Source organism: Pteropus alecto, unplaced genomic scaffold (assembly GCF_000325575.1).
Source record: "Pteropus alecto unplaced genomic scaffold, ASM32557v1 scaffold106, whole genome shotgun sequence".
Taxonomy (NCBI): Eukaryota; Metazoa; Chordata; class Mammalia; order Chiroptera; family Pteropodidae; genus Pteropus; species Pteropus alecto.
The window spans coordinates 19,124,975-19,137,635 of NW_006442103.1; the positions used below are offsets into that span (position 1 = coordinate 19,124,975).

General features: G+C 60.0%; 1 protein-coding gene and 1 long non-coding RNA gene across 5 annotated transcripts; one reads left to right on the top strand and one right to left on the bottom strand.

Moving 5' to 3' along the window:
- Positions 1-307: 307 nt before the first annotated feature.
- LOC112486142 lies at positions 308-3,772 on the bottom strand. 2 transcript variants are annotated; one of them, XR_003048644.1, is made up of 2 exons: positions 3,250-3,772; positions 308-2,657 (listed from the first exon to the last, which is right to left on the bottom strand). It is a non-coding gene; the product is annotated as an uncharacterized LOC112486142 (long non-coding RNA). The 2 variants fall into 2 exon arrangements; XR_003048645.1 differs by lacking the exon at positions 3,250-3,772 and adding an exon at positions 2,894-3,048.
- Positions 3,773-3,981: 209 nt separating this feature from the next.
- ZNF687 (zinc finger protein 687) lies at positions 3,982-12,629 on the top strand. Of its 3 annotated transcripts, XM_015595530.2 has the most exons (10): positions 3,982-4,236; positions 7,027-7,098; positions 7,206-9,337; positions 9,486-9,664; positions 10,031-10,207; positions 10,287-10,449; positions 10,594-10,926; positions 11,026-11,138; positions 11,291-11,432; positions 11,565-12,629. In XM_015595530.2, exons 3-10 carry the CDS (start codon positions 7,223-7,225, stop codon positions 12,048-12,050), a joined length of 3,708 nt encoding a protein of 1,235 aa, XP_015451016.1. In that variant the 5' UTR covers positions 3,982-4,236; positions 7,027-7,098; positions 7,206-7,222; the 3' UTR covers positions 12,051-12,629. The 3 variants fall into 3 exon arrangements, with proteins under 3 accessions (XP_015451016.1, XP_006919832.1, XP_006919833.1); XM_006919770.3 differs by lacking the exon at positions 7,027-7,098 and having other exon boundaries at positions 3,983-4,236; XM_006919771.3 differs by lacking the exons at positions 3,982-4,236; positions 7,027-7,098 and adding an exon at positions 4,304-4,440.
- The last annotated feature ends 32 nt before the right edge of the window (positions 12,630-12,661 follow it).

Genomic DNA, 12,661 nt, shown 5'->3' on the forward strand with positions numbered 1-12,661 from the left:
AGGCTCCTGGAGGCGACATTTGAAAGCCCTGTAATGGCAAAAAGTGTATCAGCCGACAAGGAAGAGCTGGGCAGTTCCAGTTAGTGGGAACGGTCTGTGCTGATGGGGCCCATGTGCATTGGGGGAACAGAGTGGCTCAGAGCCTGGTTGGGTGAGTGGCGGAGACAGAGATGGCAAAGCAGGCAGCAGGCAACGAAAGATCAGGGACCCAAGAGGCCTGACTTCTGCCAGGTGGGGTCTGTGAACACGGCACTTCCCAGAGCACCAACTTGCGAGGACGATTTTTTGTAGGGGATGGAATAAAATGTAAAATTCACGTAATCCTTTATTATCTTTAAAGAGATAAATAGTATTTGACACATAAAACGCTTAACGTGAATGTAAATTGAGAAGCATAAAAACGAACAAATCTGAAGCCACAAACATGCCTTCGTGAGCCCACCTCCGCCTCCTCAGAGATGATGATTATTTTCACCCCCACCCCCGTTCTGCTCCCTTTTGGCACCTGATGTTGCTGGTTCGTCATCATCCTGAGGTTCTGCAGTGTAACCCGCTCATTTTTCAGCTTTGTTAACCAATTGGAATACTTAGGAAAACGGGTACCCTGTATGATAGCTAAACATACATATCCCCTATGACTCTGCTCTATACACGAGAAAAATTTGTGCACCTGTCCATCACAATACAAGTGCAAGAATGTTTGTAGTAGTTTTGTTCGCAATGGCCAAACCTGGAACAACCAAAATGTCCAAGCCACCCAATCTGTCTTTATCATGATCACCATGAGCTCCATTTTGCTTAATCCACTGGTCAGCCCTCAGGCTTCATCTTATTCGATCTTTTAGTGGCATATGACAGTCTGTCATTCTTCCTTCCCCTGGAAACACTTTATTTGGTTCAAGGACACAGCTGTGCCGTCCTGGTCCCTCCTTCCTCTCACTGCACTTCTTCCTCGGTCTCCTTTACTGCTTCCTCCCGCCTTGCTGACTTCATCCTTGGAGTCCCTGCGGCTCGGTCCTGGGACTTGTCCTCTTTTCCGTCCTCATACTTTCCCTTAGCGACCTCATTCATTCTCCCTGGATTGTACAGACTATCTGTAAGCCGATGACACCCGAATTTAAATCTCCACTTAGATGCGTAATGATGGAACATGACAGAAACATGACCTTACCCCAGAACCTGCTCCTAAAGTGTCCCCAGCTCAGGAGACGGCACCACCGTTCTCTGACTTCCTCAGGCCCCAAGCTTTTGAGTTTTTCTTTTTCGTACCCCACATCCAACCATTTTAAAAGCTCAGGCCACCACGCCATTTGGCTCCTTCCCACTCCACTGTGAGAAAACAACCAAAGTCCTTCAACATTCCCCAAAGTATTTCATGACCTGAGGACTTCCACTCCCCGACCTCTCTGGAACACGCTCCCACCTCAAGCCCTCACATTTGTTCCCTCTTCTGGGAATGTTCTCGTCCCAGATAGCCGTGTGGCTCACTTGCCAGCTTTCAGCCTTTACTTAAATGCCACCTACTCAGAAAGGCTTGCACTGTCCACCCTATCAAAAATTGCAACCCTCCCCACACTTCCTGTCCTCCTTTCCTGCTTTATTTTCGCATTAAAAAAATTTCATAGACTCTTTCAGTTTTAGGTTTATAGGAAAATCGAGCAGAAATTACAAAGAATCCCCATATACTTCCTTCGCCCTATCATTACATCTTATATTAGTGCGGTACCTTTGTTACGATTAGTGAACCAATATTCACAATTATTAACTAAAGTCCATAGTTTACATTAGGGCTTTTGACAAATGTATAATGTCCTGTATCCACTATTACAGTGTCATACAGATACTATCGTATAGTATCATATAGTATCACTGCTCCCCAAATCCCCTGTGTACCTTGTCATCCCTTCCTCCAGCTGAACGCTCGGCAACCACTGGTGTGTTTACTGTGTCCGCAGCTTTGCCTTTTCCGGAATGCTGTATACTCGGAATCTCACAGTATATGGCACTTTCAGATCGGCTTCTTTCCGTTGGCAATGTGCATTTAAAGTTCCTCCACGTCTTTTCATGGCTTGATAGTCCTGCTTTATTTTTCTTCCCCAGGCAATGATCGATTCTAACTTGTTTCCATGTATTTTACTCATTTATCTTATTTATCGTCTTCTCCACAGGAACCTACATTTTCATGGGCATGGGAATTCTAATCTGCTTTGTTCACTGCTGTATCAGTGCCTACAATACTGTTGTACCCCAGTGTTCGAAAAATATTGGTTGAATTATTTCTTCAATGAATGAAAGTGCATCTGACTGAAGAACAAACTTCTACCCAGAATCTTCCTGGCAAGGGAATCTGTGAAATAGTGTTTAGCTTTCTGGATGCTAAGAGTTTTAACTCCATGCTGCCTTTGACCTTGGGTAAATCATCTAACCTAACTTGCCTGTGCCAGTTCCCAGTAAAATGGAGATAATAATAGTACCTACCACACGGGGTTGTGGTAAGAATTAAATGAGTTCATATACATCCAGTTCTTATAATAGGTCCCACATGTGTATCTGAGTAGTAATTATTCCGCACAGGAAGACTCCGAGGAGGTGGGACTAGAATGCCACTGAGTGGCTCAGAGATGGAACGGCGCTGGGAGCTGGAGACTGCGGGCGACCTACGGAAAGGAGGAGTAAGGGGTTCGAATCCCGTTTGCCCACCACTTTACAAAGCACTTTGAAATTCTAAACGCTTTTAATCCTCACACAGATGATCATGTCAGGTGGATATTATAATCCCCATTTTACTCATGAGAAAACCGGTTCAGGGAGACTGAGCGACTTGCTAGATGGCACCATGTGGTAAGTGGTGACCCGAGAGCCCCATCCAGAAGCTCTAGCCGCTGTCACTTACGCAGACTCAGCGCGCGCCGAGGTCCTGGGTCCAGGGGAAACAGAAAGACTTTCAATAGCCACGCCCCGGCTGTGAGCAGCCGCGTGCGCTGCAGGCTGCGCGGATGGAGCGTGCGCGAGGCGGACCCCGCGCCTCTCGATGAATTCTGCAAGCGCGTGCTCATTGGAGCAGCAAAGCAACTCTGTTTCCGAGTATCCCTCCCCTTCTCCCGCCTCTCGGGGGCGGGGCAACAAAGCGCGGGAAAAACGGCCTCGACTCCGCCCCCACCCCATGCTGGGGGCAGGGAAGGGGAGCGCTCTAAAATGGGAAGAGTGTGTGCGTGCGTGCGCGCGTGCGCTCGTCTCTCTCTCACTCACCTCCCCGTGTTTGAGAAGCCTACCAATATGCCGCTTTAAGATCCCCCTGGAAATGGCCCAGGCCACGCCAGCACTCGAACGTCACCTCTCCTCTACTTCCGGCCTGCAAGCCTGTCCCAGCTTCAGGTGCCGGTTCCTTCTACACTCCAAAACCCGCCGCGCTCCCAGCCTTTCCGCAGAGGGAGGAGCTATAGGTGACGCCGCTGCCCAGGAGCTGGCCCGCGCGAGGACCTCATCCATCTAGATTAGATAGCGATTTAGACAGTAGGAAAACCGCGGGGAAATGGTCAATCAGATGACGTAATGTTTTGGGTGACATCCCATTCTGTGACTTCTGCACTGCATGACTGACATTGGGGTTTAGCTTGAGAAAGCGCAAACCGATCTACACATCCGGGGTCCCTTCAGGGTCGAAGAGGTTCCCCTCAAAGTATTCACCAAATAGAAGCTGAGCGTTCCTTAAATTTGCATAAGTGAACTGCGGGATTCAGGATCGCGGCCAATAGGGAGTGAGGGGGCGGAGACGCACCTGGGTAGTCACCGCCTCCAGTAGGAAAGCGGGGAATCAGATTGGCTATTTCCTAAACGACAGTACCGGCGGCCAATCGCTTTTGAGACGCACAAATGGGGCAGGTTGGGCCCCGGCACAACCAATGGCGAGAGGCATCTTCAGAAGGACCAGGTTCCTTGCCCAATGAGGCTGGGAAGGCTGTGCGGGGCTAGTTCCGAGCGGCAGTACTTAAGACCAACCCAGAGCGGGGCTGGGCGGGGCGCCGTGCTGAACGACGGGGCGCTTGGCCAATGGCGAGTACGAAAGCGGGCAGCCCAGACCGGGAACGCAGAGGGAGCTAAGGGAGGGGAAGGCTGAACGGGAGAGAAGCAGGAAGTAGCGGCGGCCGCGGGGAGGGCGGTGGCGGCGGCGGCGGCGGCAGAGGCTGGAGCACGGGAGAGACCGCCGGGGCTCGGCCCGCACTGGGAGCCAAACAAGTAAGCGTGCCCGGGGTGAATACCCGCCCCTGGCCCCGCCCCCAGGGGGCGGGTAAATACCCCGCCCCTCCCCCACTTGGTCAACTACCCCCTTCTCCGCGCCGCCCCCCTGGGGCTGCTTCTAAGAAGGCCGGGACACCGCCTCTGTTGCTTGGGGCGGATGGGCGAAACTCCCAGCCTGTTGAAAGCACAGCCCCTAGCCGGGTAAACGTGGAGGGAGGGTCGGGGTCTCCAAGTCCTGGCGCCCCCAGCCCAAGGGGCGTCCGAAACGTGGCCCGGGGGCTAGAGGCTGCAGGATGTCGCGACCTAAAATGGTGTCCGTGTCCGGGGGTGGGGGCGGGGGACCTGGGCAGGCCGGAGCAGAGCCTGCACCCCGACTGGGCGCGGGTCAGCGTCCGGGCCCGGGCAGGACTCCGGCTCGCGCCCCGGGCCGCCACGCTTCTCCTGCTCACTCCACAACCTCGAGGGAGCCTCGGGAGTCAGGGGGAGGAGGAGGCTGAGCTGCGCAGGGGGGCGAGGGGAGGCCGGAGTTGGGACGGACCCCGGCTGGGGAGCTGCGAGTCTCGCAAAGACCGTGCCCTCCCCACTGCTCTCTTTCCACGCGCCTGCCCCCTCCCGTGTGTGGTCCTGCGCCCGGAGGCGCTGCGCTGCGGCTCCCCAAGGGCTTGGCTTGGCCTTGGCCGGTCCCCTCCCTTCGGTCGCGGGTGTGAGCGAGAGAAGCGCCGCACGCCTCAGTTTCCCCTCTGGCTTCTCCTATGTCCACCCCGCCCCTTCCCCGCAACCCGGGACGTGCTCCCGGCGCCGGCCCTCGGCAGATGGCAGGGACTTAATTCCGCCCGCTGCCCAGCTTGGCTGCAGTCTAATCGCCCCCGGCCGCCGGCCCCTCGCCCTCCTCAGCGCGGCAGGCCCCGGCCCGGGAAAGGGCAGTGGAGCCCCCAACCGACCCGGCCAGTTCTCCCTCTTCCTGTTCAGCCCCTTCCTTTGGTTTTGGGGAAGAACAGAGGGAAAGGGCGGGGGGCTGGAGCCCAAGAGACAGGGCGCAGCAGCCGCAGAAAGGCCTGGGCAGGGGGGTGGGGAAGCCTCTTCGGCCTTGAGCTCCTCTGCTTGGTCTACTGTCTGCTCCTGGCTATCGGATGACCTCTAAGTCACTTGGACGCCCAAGGGGGGGTTGCCTGGGGGAGGCGAGTTTGCAGATGTTTTCTCACTGTCCTCGCTGATCTGTGATCCTCCAGCCCACTTTTCCGTGGCCCTGAGTATGGTGGCCAGGCCTCCAGGCGGGCAGAGCAGCGGGGAGGAGGGCCTAGTGATCCATCCCCGGCAGAGGCAAGAGGTGGAGGGCTTTGTTTAAACCCAGAGCCTGCAGAATTGGGGGGGCGGGTGAGGGGAGGACCCCTGTTTCTTCCTCTTAATTGGTACCCTCTCCCTCCACCCCCACCTTGGTCCCAGCAATGCCAGCTGCCACCTGCTGGGACTATCTCCAGTTACAGTGTAAGGCTGGCAAGAGGTGAGAGGATTGGCCCTGAGAAATGGCTCGCAAGCTGGGCACAGAGCGTTAAGGGCCAGCACTTCCTCTGTTGCTTCTTCCTAGATACAGAAACACTTGTGGGAGAAACTGGTAGGGAACAGACCTGGGTCCCCCACCGGCCCTAGGCTGGCCTTCTTGTTGGTTTAGTGACACATAAGTCTTGTGGGATTTTTTTTCTTTTTGTATTGGGCCAGGTTGGGCTGGGTGAGGCTTCCTGGGCTGCTGTTGCCAAAGGAAAATTAAAAGGGTGAGGAGCGTGAGTTAGGGGACAGACTGGGGCGAAGAGCTCTGAGCAGAGGTGAGATGGCAGGGGCGAGGGGCCTGGCTCTTCCCCATGGGGGCAGCTGTGCTGGATAACCGGGTACCCTGGAGTTTTAGCCCTGAGAGAGCGAGGTGGAGAGGGAGGAGGGGCTGGCCTGGGGAGGGCCAGGGGAGGGCCAGAGGCACTCTGGGGAAGGTAGGTGAGGGAGCACCAGGTGTTTGTGACAGCAGAGGCCTAGGCTGAGGCCCTTGTGACTGTGCTGCCTTCAGGGTTTTCCTCTCTGTCTCTTTGTCTTTCTGTTCCTTCGTCTTAATCTATCCTGGTCTCTTGGGCGATTTCTCTTAGTCTGCCTCTCTCCCTCTTAACCAAGCTAGGTCTCCAGGTGCCAGTGATGACCCCAAGTGCTTCAGACTTGACCTTGCAATGACCCCGGCCCTAGATTTCCAGTGCTTAGTCCTTCCCAGGCCCCGTCATCGTGACATGCTTTGTTGGTCTCAGCTGTAATTACTTGTATCCTGGGTTCTGACTCTCACGTTTACAACTTCATGTTATGCTCAGAATAACCCTATGATATATGGATTACTTGCCCCCTCTTTCATTTGAACAGCAAAAGGGAGTGGAGTAACTCACTTATCCAGCAGGCCATTGATAAGGCTTGAGCTAGAACCATTCCTTGTGTCTTAGCTTAGGTCCCAGACCTTCTGTACACATGGTTTTCAGAACTCTGTGGCCCCCCCTAAGAAGATCCATGAAGAATATAGATGGATCCCATCCTGCATGAATGAAGCCTTACACCCAGAGTGTCGTGTCCATTCTTCTTGATAGTAGTATTGATTAATCGATTGATTCTGTGCTGGGCACAGGAAGGACTGTGGTGGTTTCAACCAAGATACTTGGACTCCCTCTGCGACCCTCATCTCGTAACCTGTGTTTCTCAGGAATCTCTTCTCTTTCTCCGGCCCTTGGTGTCTTCTCTGGAAAGAACACCCTGCCTTCCTTTCAGTTTTAGGGTTTGGCGAACCAGGTGCCTCCAACCAGCCCTCGGATCCGCACTGAGCTGGTCCGCCACGTCGGAGTGAGCGCGGGTTCCGAGAGCGCGTGAACGTGGAGACGCGGAGGGAGGAGGTCCAGGGCGCCTGCTTCCGGAGGTCTCAGTTTCTCCCTCTCCTTCCTGTTCATCAGGCCAGGGATCTGCCGCCATGGGAGACATGAAGACCCCTGATTTTGACGACCTCCTTGCCGCCTTTGACATCCCCGACATTGATGCAAATGAAGCCATCCACTCTGGGCCGGAAGAAAACGAGGGGCCAGGAGGCTCAGTGAAGCCAGAACCCAGTGTAGGGGGTGAATCTGGAGAAGCAGCAGCAGCAGCTCCTGGGGATGGCCCTGGGGTTCCAGCCCAGGCCTCTGACCTTGGCCTGCCGGCAGCGGACATCTCAGCAGTCAGCGTCATTGTCAAGAACACTGTGTGTCCTGAGCAGTCTGAGTCCCTGGTTGGAAGTTCAGAAGGGGAAGAGGCTGGGGCCGGGGGCGTGACCAAGGAAGGGCCTGTGGGACCTCGTCTGATGCAAAACGGCTTTGGGGGCCCTGAGCCATCCCTTCCGGGAACTCCCCACCCTCCAGCTCCTCCTAGTGTGGGTTCCTGGAAAGAGAACAGCACGGAAGGCAAAGCTCCTTTGGACCTCTTTGATCATTTTGGGCCTGAGTCAGGAGAGCACCCCGATCCCCTGCCTCTGTCTGCACCCTCCCCACCTCGGGAAGGGGCCGTGACCCCACCTCCTTTCCCCTCACCCTTTGAGCTGGCCCGAGAGAATGGCCCGGCCCTGCTGCCCCCTGGTTCCCCCCCACTGCTGGGTGCCTTGAAGCAAGGCGGCTGCAGCCCCCTCCACCCCCCGGGCCCAGCCCAGCGAGCCTCGGGCTTGAGCCCTGAGGCTGCGGGCATCCCTGCCAGCGCCTCGCCTCCCCGGGTTGCCGGGGGGCCCTTCTTCAAGCAGTCTCCAGGGCACCACAGCCCTCTTGCCTCCCCAGAGGTGCCCAGCTGTCAGCCCCTAAAGGAGGAAGAGGACGAGGGACCGGTGGACAAGTCCCCCACGGCAAGTCCCCAGAGCCCCTCTAGTGGCGCCGAGGCTGCCGACGAGGACAGCAATGACTCCCCTGCCTCCTCCAGCTCCTCTAGGCCCCTCAAGGTGCGGATCAAGACCATCAAAACATCCTGCGGCAGTGTCACGAGGACCGTGACCCGGGTCCCCTCAGACCCTGATCCACCTGCCCCTTTGGCTGAGGGGACCTTCCTGGCCGAGGCCAGCCTCTTGAAGCTGTCCCCTGTAGCCCCGACCCCTGAGGCTCCAAAGGTGGTGAGCGTCCAGCTGGGTGATGGCACGAGGCTGAAGGGCACTGTGCTGCCTGTGGCCACCATCCAGAACGCGAGTACTGCCATGTTGATGGCGGCCAGTGTGGCCCGCAAAGCTGTGGTTCTACCTGGGGGCACCGCTACCAGCCCGAAGATGATGGCTAAGAATGTGCTGGGTCTGGTGCCCCAAGCCCTGCCCAAGGCTGAGGGGCGGGCAGGGCTGGGGACGGGGGGCCAGAAGGTGAACGGCGCCTCCGTGGTGATGGTGCAGCCTTCCAAGCCGGCCACCGCGCCGGGCGCCGGGGGCGGCACGGTCATCTCGCGGACCCAGTCCAGCCTGGTGGAGGCCTTCAACAAGATCCTCAACAGCAAGAACCTGCTGCCGGCCTACCGGCCAAACCTGAGCCCGCCGGCTGAGGCCGGGCTGGCCCTGCCCCCGAGCGGCTACCGCTGCCTGGAGTGTGGGGACGCCTTCTCGCTGGAGAAGAGCCTGGCGCGGCACTACGACCGCCGGAGCATGCGCATCGAGGTCACCTGCAACCACTGCGCCCGCCGCCTGGTCTTCTTCAACAAGTGCAGCCTGCTGCTGCACGCGCGCGAGCACAAGGAGAAGGGGCTGGTCATGCAGTGCTCGCACCTGGTCATGAGGCCCGTGGCCCTTGACCAGATGGTGGGGCAGCCGGACGTCACGCCCCTGCTGGCTGTCCCGCCCGCCCTCGGACCTCCGGCCTTGGCTGTCCTGCCTGCCTTGGGCAAGGGCGACGGGGCCATCGCCTCCGCCATTGCCGCGGTTGCTGCCGAAGCCCCTGTGCTGCCGCTCTCAGCCGAGCCGCCGGCCGCCCCCGCCACCTCTGCTTCCACGTGCTTCCGCTGCCTGGAGTGCAGGGAGCAGTGCCGCGACAGGGCCGGCATGGCCGCCCACTTCCAGCAGCTCGGGCCTCCTGCCCCCGGGGCCACCAGCAACGTGAGTTGCCTTTCACCACCCTTCCCTGGGGAGGGGACTGTCAGGCGCCATGGGCATGGGATCGAGGAAGGCCTGAGAGGCTTGGTTAGGAAGCGTAAGGGGGACAGGCCGCTCCTCCCCGACGTGCCTCGTTCCAACCCCTCGACAGGTGTGCCCGACCTGCCCCATGATGCTCTCCAATCGCTGCAGCTTCAGCGCGCACCAGCGCATGCACAAGAACCGGGCCCCCCACGTCTGCCCCGAGTGCGGGGACAGCTTCCTGCAAGCCAGCTTCCAGGCCCACCTGCGGGAAGCCTGTCTGCACTTCTCCCGCCGTGTAGGATACAGGTGCCTCGCGCCTGTCCGCCCTTGCATGGGCTCCCCCACGCACCTGCGGGCCTTAGGGTTCCTGGCACCTGCCTCTAGAGAGCCCCATCTCCCTGCTCCGGCCCTCGGCCCCAGCGTGCTGGCACCTACAGCCTGCGGTCAGCCTGTCCACATCCGGTGACGGGAGGTGGAGCAGGGCCCCTCCGGAGCTCAGTGCTGCCTCGACCGGCCTCCCCTGGGAACATGGTCTCCACAGCTCCCTCCTTTCCCCGCCTCGCTCAGGCTCCAGCACCCACGAGCTCAGAGCCCACCCTGTCCCCAAGGATGAACATGGGCGGGCAGGGCACGGAGCCGGCCCGCCTCACACAGCGCCCCGTGTCCCCACAGGTGCCCCAGCTGTGCAGTGGTGTTTGGGGGTGTGAACTCCATCAAGTCGCACATCCAGACGTCACACTGCGAGGTTTTCCACAAGTGCCCCATCTGCCCCATGGCCTTCAAGTCCGCACCCAGCGCCCACGCCCACCTCTACACCCAGCACCCCAGCTTCCACGCGCAGCAGGCCAAGTGAGACCCGGGGGTGGGGGGTGGGCCGGAGGGGGGCCCCGACGGGCCAGGGTGTCTGCACTGTCCTCTCCCCGCACAGGATGATCTACAAGTGCGCCATGTGCGACACGGTCTTCACTCACAAGCCCCTCCTCTCCTCACACTTCGACCAGCACCTGCTGCCCCAGCGCGTCAGCGTCTTCAAGTGCCCGTCTTGTCCTCTGCTTTTTGCCCAAAAAAGGACCATGCTGGAGCATCTCAAGGTACAGGAGCCCGGGGATGGAGGCGGGGTGCTCAGCTGCGTTGCCTGCTGCCAGGGTCGCCTCGCTTTCAGGAAGTGGGGGCGGGGGAGAGGGGGCCCTGGCTCAGCGAGGCCCCCACAGCCGCCCCCGGTCTCCTCCTCGCAGAACACGCACCAGTCTGGGCGCTCAGGGGAGGAGACTGCCGGGAAAGGGGCCGAGGGTGCCCTTCTGACCCCCAAGGCTGAGCCCGAGGAGCGGGCTGTGTCTCGGGGAGGGGCGGCGCCCCCTGTGGAGGTGTCGTCCTCATCCTCCGAAGAGGAGGAAGTACCCAGCTCCCCGGAGCCCCCTCGTCCAACCAGACGGCCCCGGCGGGACCTGGGGACCAAAGGCGCCAAGGCTGGAGGTGGGGGCCCTGGAGGCTGGACCTGTGGCCTTTGTCACTCCTGGTTCCCTGAGCGTGACGAGTATGTGGCCCACATGAAGAAGGAGCATGGCAAGGTGAGCGAGGTGGGCTGCAGGGGCGGCCTTGGGCTCAGCCCGCGTGGCAGTGGGGCCGTCTCAGAGCTGGCCCTGAGCATCCCCACCCTGCTGTCCCAGTCGGTGAAGAAGTTCCCCTGCCGCCTGTGTGAGCGCTCCTTCTGCTCGGCCCCCAGCCTGCGGCGCCACGTCCGGGTCAACCACGAGGGCATCAAGCGAGTGTACCCGTGCAGGTAACCCTGCCCTCCTCCATCCCCTGCGGGCCCAGCCACAGCCCCCCCAGAGTGCCTGCCACCCGCCTCTGTGAGTGGACCGGAGGGCGAGGCCTCCCTCTGCCCTGGGGACGCCCTCTGGAGCCCTGCGCCCACCCGCCCGCTCCCCCCAGGTACTGCACGGAGGGGAAGCGCACCTTCAGCAGCCGCCTGATCCTGGAGAAGCACGTCCAGGTCCGGCATGGCCTGCCGCTCGGGGCCCAGTCCCCTGGCCGGGGGAGCATTGTGGTTCGGGGCCCCGGTGCCAGAGCCCAGGTAGGCGCAGGCCCGCCTTACTGTCTGGGCCGTGGGCACCTGCAGGGCTCAAGACCGGCCTCCGGAGCTCGGTTGGGATGCTGGGGTCACTGGGGGTGATGGGGGGCCCACTCTCTGCACTCTCTGCTCCAGGGGCCAGGACTGAAACGCCGCCAGTCCTCCGACTCCTGCAGTGAGGAGCCTGACAGCACAACCCCGCCAGCCAAGGCCCCCAGGGGCGGACCCGGGCCGGGCGGCCCACTGCGCTACCGGAGCGCTGGGCCCCTGGAGCAGAGCCTCATGGTGGGGCTGAGGGTGGAGGGCGGGACCCAGCAGTGCCTCGACTGCGGCCTGTGCTTCGCCTCCCCTGGCTCCCTGAGCCGGCACCGCTTCATCAGCCACAAGAAGAAGCGCGGCGGGGGTGCCGCTGCCCTGGGCCTGGGGGCCGGAGACGAAGAGGCCCCCACTCCGAGGTCTGACCCAGACGGAGGAGAGCCACCCTCACCTGCTTCTGGAGGCCCACTGACCTGTAAGGTCTGCGGCAAGAGCTGTGACAGCCCCCTCAACCTCAAGACCCATTTCCGCACCCACGGCATGGCGTTCATCAGGGCTCGGCAAGGAGGCAGCGGGGACAACTAGGTCCCAGACCTGGACTGACTGGCCCCCTCCCCCTTCCTCGGGAGCCTGGGTCACTGCTGCTGCCTGGTCCCCAGGCTGGGGGGTCTCATAACGCGCATTTTGTTCAGCTCCTCTCCCCTTAACCCCCAACGACGACAGACTTGAGCATTATAGTTATTTGCAGTCCCCACCCTGGGTTTGGTCCTTGGGTCCTATAGAGTGGGCCACCACGCCTCCTTAGCCCGACACTAATTCCGTTCCTGCTGCACTCCCCGCTGGGGCCGGGCTGGGAGGCAGGGCCCCGAACGCCGAAGCTGCCTCAGCCCCCACCCCATCCCTGCAGGCTGACTTGGGGCCTGGCCACCCTCGCACCAGCCCTCAGGCTCCCTGGCACTCCAGCCCCGGCCTCTGCAGTGCCTTTCACTTGTCTTTTTCCCCCCAGAAATCCAGGGGGGTTGGTAGGGATGAGTCCTGTCACGGGGGAGGGCCCAGGGAGAGGAGGGGACGGGCTCTCAGGAATCCTTTATTCTTGTAGAGATACTAACAGTGGGGGACCGGAGGGAGAAAGCCAGACAATTAAACTGTTCCTGGTTTAATCTCCGTCCGGCTCCTCGTCCTGTGTGACTTGGATG

What these genes read in the sequence shown, in the direction of transcription:
- ZNF687 (XM_015595530.2), top strand. Translation starts at nt 7,223, where the DNA reads ATGGGAGACATGAAGACCCCTGATTTTGACGACCTCCTTGCCGCCTTT. An exon ending in TCCCGCCGTGTAGGATACAG is followed by an intron (nt 9,665 to 10,030) that starts GTGCCTCGCGCC and finishes GTGTCCCCACAG; the next exon opens with GTGCCCCAGCTGTGCAGTGG. An exon ending in CCATGCTGGAGCATCTCAAG is followed by an intron (nt 10,450 to 10,593) that starts GTACAGGAGCCC and finishes TCCTCCTCGCAG; the next exon opens with AACACGCACCAGTCTGGGCG.